The sequence below is a fragment of the Lithobates pipiens genome, unplaced genomic scaffold (assembly GCF_037356315.1).
Source record: "Lithobates pipiens isolate NorthernLeopardFrog02 unplaced genomic scaffold, aLitPip1_a1.2 Scaffold_16, whole genome shotgun sequence".
Taxonomy (NCBI): Eukaryota; Metazoa; Chordata; class Amphibia; order Anura; family Ranidae; genus Lithobates; species Lithobates pipiens.
The window spans coordinates 373,643,232-373,654,479 of record NW_027507748.1 but is presented as its reverse complement, the minus strand read 5'-3'; the positions used below and the strand labels follow the sequence as shown (position 1 = coordinate 373,654,479).

General features: G+C 45.7%; 1 protein-coding gene across 1 annotated transcript in view; it reads left to right on the top strand.

The window, feature by feature from the left end:
- Positions 1–1,916: 1,916 nt before the first annotated feature.
- The window catches only part of PPM1D (protein phosphatase, Mg2+/Mn2+ dependent 1D), a 59,932-nt gene continuing 50,600 nt past the window's right edge, over positions 1,917–11,248 (top strand). The window contains exon 1 of the mRNA XM_077482138.1: positions 1,917–2,547. Within this exon, the coding sequence (XP_077338264.1) occupies positions 2,154–2,547 (394 nt within the window). The 5' untranslated portion in view covers positions 1,917–2,153. The remainder of the gene's footprint in view (positions 2,548–11,248) is intronic.

The following is an 11,248-nucleotide window of genomic DNA, read 5'->3' as shown; positions in this document are numbered from 1 at the left end:
GGTGGTCGGGAGGTCCCAGCTCAGTCCAGTGTGATCCTCAGCCAAGTGGGCAAGGCGCTCTTCATTCTGCGCTGGCACTGCTTATGATCGGCTTCTGTGGCTATCTCCCACCAGGAGCTCTTCCACTATGAGGAGTCCGAGGGGACCTATTGCTGCCCAACAGGGATGATGAAAGAGACAGAGCACTGAGAGAGACAGAGCACTGACACCAGCACTGAGAGAGACAGAGCACTGAGAGAGACAGAGCACTGACACCAGCACTAGGAGAGACAGAGCACTGAGAGAGACAGAGCACTGACACCAGCACTAGGGGAGACAGAGCACTGAGAGAGACAGAGCACTGACACCAGCACTGAGAGAGACGGAGCATTGACACCAGCACTGAGAGAAACTGAGCACTGACACCAGCACTGAGAGAGAGACGGAGCACTGACACCAGCACTGAGAGAGAGACGGAGCACTGACACCAGCACTGAGAGAGAGAGACAGAGCACTGATACCAGCACTGAGAGAGAGACGGAGCACTGACACCAGCACTGAGAGAGACGGAGCACTGACACCAGCACTGAGAGAGAGAGACAGAGCACTGATACCAGCACTGAGAGAGAGACGGAGCACTGACACCAGCACTGAGAGAGACGGAGCACTGACACCAGCACTAGGAGAGACAGAGCACTGACACCAGCACTGAGAGAGACAGAGCACTGACACCAGCACTAGGAGAGACAGAGCACTGAGAGAGACAGAGCACTGACACCAGCACTAGGGGAGACAGAGCACTGAGAGAGACAGAGCACTGACACCAGCACTGAGAGAGACGGAGCATTGACACCAGCACTGAGAGAAACTGAGCACTGACACCAGCACTGAGAGAGAGACGGAGCACTGACACCAGCACTGAGAGAGAGACGGAGCACTGACACCAGCACTGAGAGAGAGAGACAGAGCACTGATACCAGCACTGAGAGAGAGACGGAGCACTGACACCAGCACTGAGAGAGACGGAGCACTGACACCAGCACTGAGAGAGAGAGACAGAGCACTGATACCAGCACTGAGAGAGAGACGGAGCACTGACACCAGCACTGAGAGAGACGGAGCACTGACACCAGCACTGAGAGAGACGGAGCACTGACACCAGCACTGAGAGAGAGCACACTGCACTGAGGTGGAGTGCCCTGACACCAGTAGTGAGAGCGTGTCAGCACTGACACCAGGTTTGAAATAGAGGACACAGACGCCAGTACTCTTAATATGCAATTCAATTTTATTGCTTGAATTATTTTTTCCCTTATGAACGTGAGTGGGGCCTCATGTCTAAGTTATGCCTAAGGCCTCACAAAGCCTGGAGCCGCCTCTGCCAACAGGTAAGCCTTAATCTAGGCTTACCTGTAGGTCAAAGTGCTTTGTAAGGGTTTACAACCACTTGAGTGAATGGTAAGGTAGAGAAGAGACCAGGGACAGCAAAAAAAAATAAAAAAATGTATTAGAATGTTTGTGTGCAGTAATAATATCCTGTGTATATTATATGTGGATTACTCATATTTAATTAAACAATGCATGACAGCATAGTGAATGTCATCCTATGTGGACACATAAGGACCAGAAGCACAGCACTGCTGACTGTTCCAAAAAGAAGAGACCTCCTTAGCAGCCAGCTACCCAAATTATTTTTCCACCTTGTGGACAATTTTTATAAGCAGTGGTCTTTTTTTATTTATTTGGAAGCCCGTCCCCACTCCCAGTTCATGGCTATTCTCCACCAACAAAGATGGACGCCTCGCCGCCTTCCCTGAAAGTTCGAGAATCCCCTATCCCGCGCCCTCCCTAACCCACTGGCCGCTCGCTCCCCAGAGCCGAGGGGCTTCCCCTTCGCCAGTGACGTCAGCGCGCATGCTCGCAGCGTCGGGGCGGGTAGAGGAGTGTGCGTGCGGCACAGCTGAGTCTTCCATTGGGCTGCGTGATGTCACGTCGGTTGTTGGACAGGTCGGAGCGGTGTTGCAAATAAACAATAAAGAAGCGCGGGCGGAAGAAAAGGGAGAAGCTGCGAGGAGAAGAGACGAGAGGAGCTCTGTCTAATCCCAGCGCCGAGCCGGCTCCATTGTGTGTTGGTCGGGGCAGCGGCTGTTATCGTAGCAACAAAGGAGGTGGCTATGGAGAGTTCTTTGATCCTGAGAGTCAGCGTCTCCTCAGACCAGGGCGGCAGGAAGTATATGGAAGATGTCACTCAGGTGCTGGTGGAGCCGGAGCCGGGGGAAGGAGAACTTTCCTGGGAGGAGGAAGACGACGACTCGGAAGGAGAAGAGGACTCTCCGAGCCGGACTCCAGCTCACAGCCGGGGCGCCCCTGGAGGCAGCGGGCAGTCTGTGGCCTTCTTCTCAGTGTTTGATGGACATGGCGGGCGGGAGGCCGCTCACTTCGCTCGGGATCACTTGTGGGGCTTCATCAGGAAGCAGAAGGGTTTCATGTCACGGGACCCTGAGGAAGTGTGTGCCGCCATCCGTAAGGGCTTTGTGGCTTGTCATCAGGCAATGTGGAAGAAGCTCCGTGAGTATTGCACTGTGTGTGTATGGGAAGGAAGGCTGCTGTGTCCCCTTTAAGGCCCCTTTCACAAGAGCCCTTTAGATTTCAGCTTTTAGCTGCAGATAGAGGAAATTTACCGCAGGAAATGCATCCTTATGGCCCCATTCATACACTGCGTTTAGCAACGTATTCGTAACATATGGTTTTGTGCGTTTAGGGCCAGTGCACACCAGGTGCAGTTCTGTGCGCTGCTTTTCTGCGCAAAATTATTGCACAGTGTATTCTAATTAAGTATGAGCTCCGGCGTGTTCACACAGCCCACGCGTAGAGGCCGACAGGAAGTCTGCACTGCGCTAATCACAGGTAGTGAGACATTTCCCGATCTCTGCAGCCACGCATTGGGACAACGTCTCACTGCCTGTGATTAGCGCCGTGCCAACTTCCTGGCGGGCTCTGCGTGTGGGCTGTGCAAACACGCCAGGGCTCATTCTTAATGGCTCTAGTTCATGCCATGCAATGTTTCCAGTCGGTTTCTGCACCAGAAACTGACAGCAAACTAGAGCCATTGGAATATATGGAAAAAATGTTGCATGCATTTTTTTTTATTTTTTGTGCAGTAAAAAAAAAACGCACAGAACTGCATCTGGTATGAACTGGCCCTTAAGAAAAATATAGTTGACAGCGTCCAGGAGAGTTGTATGGCAGCTATCTGTATATAAATGCAGTAAATCGCAGGACATGTGCATGCACCTCAGAGCTGCATGCAGGCGCCCCACAGAAGTGGATGTAGACATAGCAGCTGCACATCAAACTTTGACACATGGACAGGAGTGGGTGCATGTATTATACAGGATTTATATAATTCCAACAGTTTACGCGACACTTAACAACATGAGGGCAGATAGTAAACTTACAATACAAATCATTACAGGAGGGATCAGAGGGCACCGATCCAAACGCAGAAGCTTTTAGGTTGATTTACAAAAATTGCAGAGTGTAAAATCTGGTGCAGCTCTGCATAGAAACCAATCCGTTTCTGGTGGGGTTTTGTGTGTGTGTGGTGTGTGTTTTTTTTTTTTTTTTTTTTTCTTCGACGCGGAGCTCCACTCAAAAGGCGAAGCGCCGCTTGTATGCATTCTAACCCATCCAGTGCCACGTTTTGGTTCCCCTTGGAGGGGGAGCAGGTACCCGCTCTTGCTTCATGCTGTATTCACTGCAGCAAACTCAATCAAGTCGGCCCTCGCCACAGCCAGCCTCCTGAGAATGCTTGGCGCGAATCGTGCAAACCAGCTGCGAAGCCACGAGTAAGGATGAGCTCCGGCGTCTTCGCACAGCCCGCCAGAAAGTCGGCGCTGCACTAATCACAGGCAGTGAGATGTTTCCCGATCTTTGCAGCCGTGCATCGGGACAATGTCTCACTGCCTGTGATTAGAGAGGTGCTGACTTCGTGGCGGGCTGTGCGAACAGGCCAGAGCTCATCCTTAGCCACGAAGCTCAACTGCTGGTTTCCCTTACCCAAGATTTTACTACCGCATCCACATGTAATCGCACATAAACGCAATGTACAAATGCAAGTATCTCTGTGCCAGGAGTGTTGGAATTTCAAAATAACAAAACATGCCTTCACCAGTGGCAGAACAACGGTCTGTGTGAAAGGGCCCTAAGGCACATTCACACAGCTGTCTAAACTGATAGTTTTGTACACATCTAAGCGCAGCACTAAAGGAAAACATAGTCATACACACACAGATGTGTCTGGCGTTTAGCTGCATACAGAAAGTAGGACACTCGCTGACCCGATATGAACTCGTACACCCGAGGGCTCATTCAGATTGCAGATTAGTGCCATCCTCTGACAGATGCATGTACCAGCACAGACACGATCACAAAGCTGCTGCAAAAATGTCAAACTTTGATGTGATTTCATCAATGCAGCCACTGTCTTCTTCATGCACTTCTATGGACTGCCTGCACGCAGCTTCGAGGTGGACGTACATGTCTGCCAGCAGCTCTGCAAGGAGGGCACTAATCTGTCACCTGAATGATCCCTATGGTATCATTCAGATGATATTGAGACCCGTCCTCTAGCTTTTGGCGGTGTGTACATCCACCTCTAAATCTGTGCAGGAGTGGATGCAGACACAGCGCCTGCACAGACAGTTGCATGTTAAAATGTAAACGAATAATAAAAGATCGGCGGGCACTTAGAGGGTGGAGCTGCTAGCACAAAAAGGTGACCAAACTATGTACTAAAAAGTACCAGCCGATTTTTTATTCTGACAGCTGGCTCCTGCAGCTGTCAGAATACCAAAAAAAAAAAAAAAATGCATCTAATTGGATTCAGACACTCTGTAGTCAAGAATTTTCCTTTGACAACAGTGGATTGAAAAATGTAATGTTGTCGAGCCAGGTGGTGCCAACAGGTCCACCCATGATCCATTCAAGGCTATCTTATGTTTTAATATATGACCACCACTCAGATCTCTCACCAGGGCTGTTTTTTGGCACAAGGACTACTAACCCAGTGCTGTAGATGGTCCCTTTCCAGCTGGTCTTCAATTATCCCCACATTAAGATGTTACTACTCTTGTGGATCCAGAGAGAATGCCATCACCGGACAGCCACCAGTGACTATGCCACACAGGCATAGTGGACACCTGAAGGAGTACACCCCCCCCCCCCCCCTCCCGATTAAAACAGAAGAATATAAAGAGTGCAGTGACAGGACTACAGCTTTTAGGCAAAAAAAAAACGCAACACATGAAGAATTAGGAAATGCTACCCATCACTGTCTAGTCAAATATTGACCGAGACTCAATCCACAATACAAAGAGAATGCCTCAAACAAGTGGAAAGGGATGTGATTTGCATTGTGGGAACTGGGCTATGTCTACTTCTCAACCTGTATTCCTGTGTACTGCATGCAGTGCTCCTCCTGGTACAAAGACTCATACGAACACAGAAATACACCACTCCTAAAGCGCCCCCTGCTCATTGAAATCATTTGGGCAGCAGCACTTTGCTGGTGCCATTAACTCCTTTATCGGCCCCTAGTGGGGGTTAAAAGCCCCCCACTAGCAGCCAAGAAGCTCTACTAATAGGATGCCCAAGTGTAAAAGTGCCCTGGCTGAAATGTGGGTTTTAAAATATTTCACTTTAAACATCACTTCTAATAAATCACCCTACTAATACACTCTAAAGTAGTTTTGGAAACAAGTGGCTTTATCTACATCAGTACAGCTCAGTGGTTATCTTGACAGCTGGGGAGGGGGGGGGGGGGGGGGGCAAGCGTTGGTATTAGCAGGGAAGACACAGGAGAGCTACAGATGAAGGAATCGCACAAACATGGTGGTCCATTTGCAGAGGGGAGGGTAAAGTCGGGCAGGATCAGCCAGGTTTTTGGGGTATACAGGGGTGCAAATTACACAGCACAAGCACTGTGCTGTATAATATGCTTTAAAGGGAATATGATTTTTTTTTTTTGTGTTAACAAATGTATTGTAATGCATTCTAAGTAGCTTGGGCCAGAGATCTAGTCATTTAGGTAAAAATAAACCAATTTGAAAGAAAACATGTACCAGTTACCAGAAATGGTTTATACACTGATCTGTTCAGGCCCAATAGACAATTGGAGTTGTCATATTCTGATATCTGTCAGTCCATGATGTTTTGCTGCTCTACCCCTAATGGCATACATACTGCAATTCTCTTTTTCAGATTTTTTTTTTTTTTGCAGTTTAAAGCATGCTGAAAGATAATGCTTCCGATTTTTGGTGTTTCAGAATGAAGTGATTGTTCTAACCCTTTTACTGCCATTGACTTGTAAACAAACTCTTAGCTGATATATTTTCACAGTAAGCTGACGGCTGTCTGGCTGAAGTGATTATATACAGCATGCAAGACCACTTATGTCTCCTTAAGGTGGATTCATCAACCTACTTTAGCCTATTAAATTGAAGCCGTGTGATGATAAAAAAATAAAAAAGCAACGATTTAAGAAGGAGAAACAAATGTTTTTTTATTTTTATTTTGTTATGCATCCGGTGGGTTTGTGTACAAAAAAACAGTTGCACCACAATGAGAGCAATAATTCTAGAGCCATCGATAAAACATGTTGGGTATCGTTTTACTTGATGCAGTGTCATTTATATTTTACCACAAAGTTGGGTACTGTGTGCGCACTAAATTTTACTGAAAAAAAAAAAAATGGAGTGGATAAACTGTTCAGCAAATTATTTTTTTTTTATTTTTTTGTGACATTAACAGCGTTCGGAAAATTGAAAGATAGGAGTAGCCTCTACAGCAGTATTGGTGATAAAGAATATGTAGAAAAGTGTATCATAATCCAGAAACTTGGAAGAAAAGAGGTCGAGAGCTTGGTCCCCAACAAAGCCGCCTTAGAGAACGGGGGGCAATGTCCAATAAAAAATAAACTAGAGAAAATTCAAGTATGTAGGCAGATACGTGAAACGTGTGCATATAAATGTTTAATACAAAATGAATAAAGCATAACAAATACAGATTAAAAGCATGGTAACAATCCATGTGTATCACCCAAGATAATGATCACCAAACGGGGAAGATCACAGTGGGATGCCGCTTCGTCAGGAGGATATCTGTAATTTGATTGGCAAATGATCAACGATACAATTGACCAGAATGTAACCGCATTTAAAGTGGTTGTAAACCCTTAACCACTTTAAACTACAGGCAAGACAAATTATAGGCTTGCCTGTTGCTGCACTGGATATCTCCTAAACCTGCACAGTTTAGGAGATATCCCTGTATTTGCATGTGCTGACGCTATGCGACACATGCGCACTTAAGCCAACTGAAGCAATGGCAGTACCTGCCGTTGCTTCAGTTGTACTGTGCCATTCGCGGTGGCTCCCGAGTGCATGCACGGGAGTGACGTCATCATGGCTCCGGCTAATATCAGCGCCGGAGCCGTGATACCCGGAAGCAAGCCCTGGGCGACGTGTCGGGGGCCTGAGTGGGAGACGAGGATGGCTGTGGGTGATTCCTTCTCGGGTAAGTAATTTATAATGAGCTAGTATGCTATGCTATGTATACTAGCTCATTATGCCTTTATCTTGCAGGGTTTCCTTTATTGTATAATAAAAAATAAAAAGATATATTCTGGGGAAGAGCAGAGTTTCCCCCCCCCCCCCCCCATATATATATATTTTGTTGTTATTTATTTTATCAAATGCTGTTACTATTCTGGTCAATTGTATTGTTGATCATTTGCCAGTCAAATTTACGGATATCCTTCTGACAAAGCGGTATTAAACCGCAAAACTAGTTGAGATGTTATCCGTGATCAACTATCCCACTATGATCTTCCCCGTTTGATCATTATCTTGGTGATACACCTGGATTACTATACTTTTATTCTGTATCTGGTTATTCGTTATGTGTTTTTCATTTTGTATTAACCTTTTATTTTTATTTTTTTACATATCTGCCTACATAAGAATTGACTCTAGTTTATATTGTACCGCGATAGTCCAATTGCCCCCGTTCTCTAAGAAGGCTTGGTTGGGGAGCAAGCTCCTGACTGCTTTATTTATGCTTTCAGAAAATGTCAGGGTATCAAGTAGTAGCCAGGTTTCAAAAGTTGCATTTCAATGTATAAAAAGTGAAAGGGTTAAAAATGGTATGAAAATAAGGTATGTCTATACCAATATTCCACAAAAGTTGCCACTTAATTTTTTTTTTTTTTAGACTATTCAAAGTAAAACGTAGAAATGTTATGGATGCACAAAAAAAAAAAACCTCTTCCAGTGTTCATAATGCAATCCTGTAAATCCCTTTCCCTTTTTATAGAAAATGTGTGTAATTGGTTTGTATAAGATCTCTGCCACTCAAATAATTTGCAGTTTGAAATCAGCTGTCTTAGTTTTTATGTGTTTGGAGCTTCTTTCTGTACTCCGATCATTCAGTGCTTTAGCACTTGGCTGACAGGATTCTTGCCAGGACATGTCTGTATGAGCAGTTTCACAACAATTTACTCAGCCCTTATTGGTCAGGTGTGTCTTGCATCCATATAGCACAGGTGTCATTCTAGTTTCCATTGCACCTTCCTGATTCATTAACGGGACAGTCATCTCCTCCATATAGTTAAGTGTAGTGCAACCCAAAACCTTTTTTATTTTTTTTTGCTGTCTGTCCCTAATAGGGAGATTTCCTTTTTGCTACTGGGAATGGATTTGTGAGATGTGGGTGTATATCTTTCTAAGCGGCCACAGAAACAAAGTAGAACATGTTATCTGATTTTAAAGGAGCAGTGTGACCCAAGGTGTTTTTTTTTTTTTTTTTTTTGGGGGGGGGGGGGGGGGCTGTACATCTCTTGGTGATCTCAGGAGTACACCTTGTTCCTCACTCCTGTCTCACAGATTCATCTGACAGTGGGCTAATGACTGCTGTTTGCTGACATCACATTATTGGTCCAGGCTCTGCAGGGATCCTGACAAGCCCAGTGGTGTACCAGCAGGGAGGAGGGGGGTCCGCCCCAGGTACTGTGCCATGCATTGGGGGGTGTCAGCCTGACAGCGTGCAAGGGTGACCGTGTGCATACCTTACCTTGGTGACCAACACCCAGGGCCGGCTGCTGGGTTCACTCTGTGCCGCTCACAGCCAGGGGAGAGAGACGCTGAACAGCAGCCAATAGAGGATGGGCAGTTAACCTGCAGGTGATTGGTTGCTAGGTGGTCCTAGCAACCAATCATTAGCTTCTTGATATGAAAAATGAACTCCAGTATTTCCTGCCCTCTGTTCTGTGCTGCTGTGTCTCCAGCTCTGCATGCATGCTCCAGTAAGGTAGGAAGAGGTAATATGCATTGTGCAGGGGGTTCTGAGCTGGGGGTGGGGCTGTGTGCAGGGGGTCTAGAGCTGGGGGGGCTGTGTGTAATGTGCAGGGGGTCTAGAGCTGACAGAATTTGGGGAGTGCAGAGGTATGCAGGGGGCACAGTGGGGTGTTACATTTTTAAAGTTAGGGAGGGGAGGTGCTAGATATAGAATCCACCCTGGGTGCCTATTGCTCTAGGTACACCCCTGCCTGAGCCAATGGCTCTTGCCCTTGGCGCACCAGTGAGCGTTGGAGGGGCAGATCAGAGAGACAGGGACTGACAGTTGCTGTGTTCACCAAAGACTGAACTGTGCGATTGAGCCATTTCTGATCAGTTTTTGCTGTAGAGCCAATGGGGACAGATAAAGCATCAAATCAGATATATATATATATATATCTCGTCTTTGTGTGAACCCATACTTCTGTTCAAAGCTCAACACTTCCAGTTAGTGTTGGTGCTTGCCCCCCTCACTATGATGGGCAGGCTTGCTGGTTTTGGAAAGCATGTGTCGGATGAAGGGGTGGGGCTAAACTCCAATACTGCACAGAAGAAGCTAATCAGAAAAGCAAATTACATGGGCTGATCTATTGGCTCTTTACTATGATGGGCCGCTCCACTGATTAATAAGAATGTACTGGAGGTCAGAAAGTGTGTGCAAGCTTCAGAATTGTCAGGACATGCCAATGCTTTATCTGTCAGAATGGCTGGATATTTGGCATGAAGGTCTAAAAATCTAGCCCAATAGAAGGGGGTATTAAATGCCAAATCGGCGACACTAGATACATTTCTGCCACATGGGACTTTTTTTTTAACTTTAATTTTTTTCTTTAACCAATATAACTTGGTAATATAAACTGGTACCATTCCCCCCCCCCCCCCAGTATAAAGTTTTTTTTTTATTGAAATGATAAAAGTTGACATTGACACAGTTCATGGAGAGTAATTGTACATAAAGGTCCGAGATATAATTTAGGCTCCATGCACACTGAAGCTGATAAACTGCAGTTTATTGGAGTTTGGGCGTTTTTTGTAAAAGCCCATAAACTCCACTCTATGTTAGCCTATGTGTCCATGCACACATGGACGTTTTTCAGCTTTAATGAGCAGTGGAGTTTATGGGCTTTTTTCTGAACGCCAGAAATTCGCGTTCAAAGTGCTGTTTTTCAGCGGCAAAAAACGACTAACGCTCATTAACGCTCGTTCATTAGTGTTCGGCATTCTATTTTTCAATGCATTGTGGGATTTTTGGAGTGTCCTCTGTGTATTTTTATAAAAAACGCCCATTAACGCTAACGCTGTAAAACGCTCATTAACGCTCATTAACGCTAGTATAAAACGCTGTTAAAAGCAGGTTTTTCAACCAGCGTTTTCTGCCAGCAATCTGGCGTCCAGAAATAGCTTTTTTGAGCTTCAGTGTGCATGGAGCCTAAAACTACAGCTGGTGGTCCTTGAGTATGATAATCTTTGGCAATGGAATATAGCAACAATGTTATTCCTAATAATATTTGGATCAAAAAGGGAAGGGAGGAACATAGGGATGGGGGGGGGAGGGGGTCCACCAGGGCACATAAAAGAATTGCATTCTTATCTATGCACAGGAGATTACTTCAGCCCCGGACCAATTGTCAGCCTAAGGACCAGAGGTCTTTTTACAATTTCACTCTGCACTGCCTTAACTGGTAATTGCGCGGTCATACAATGTTGTACCCAAATGAAATTTGCGCCCTTTTCTTCCCACAAATAGCTTTCTTTTGATGATGTTTGATTTCCTCTGTGATTTTTATTTTTTAAGATATAAAAGGAAAAAGACTGAAAATGTTGGGGGGAAAAAAAAAAATATTTTCTTGTTATAAGAAAAATCGAATAAACTATAT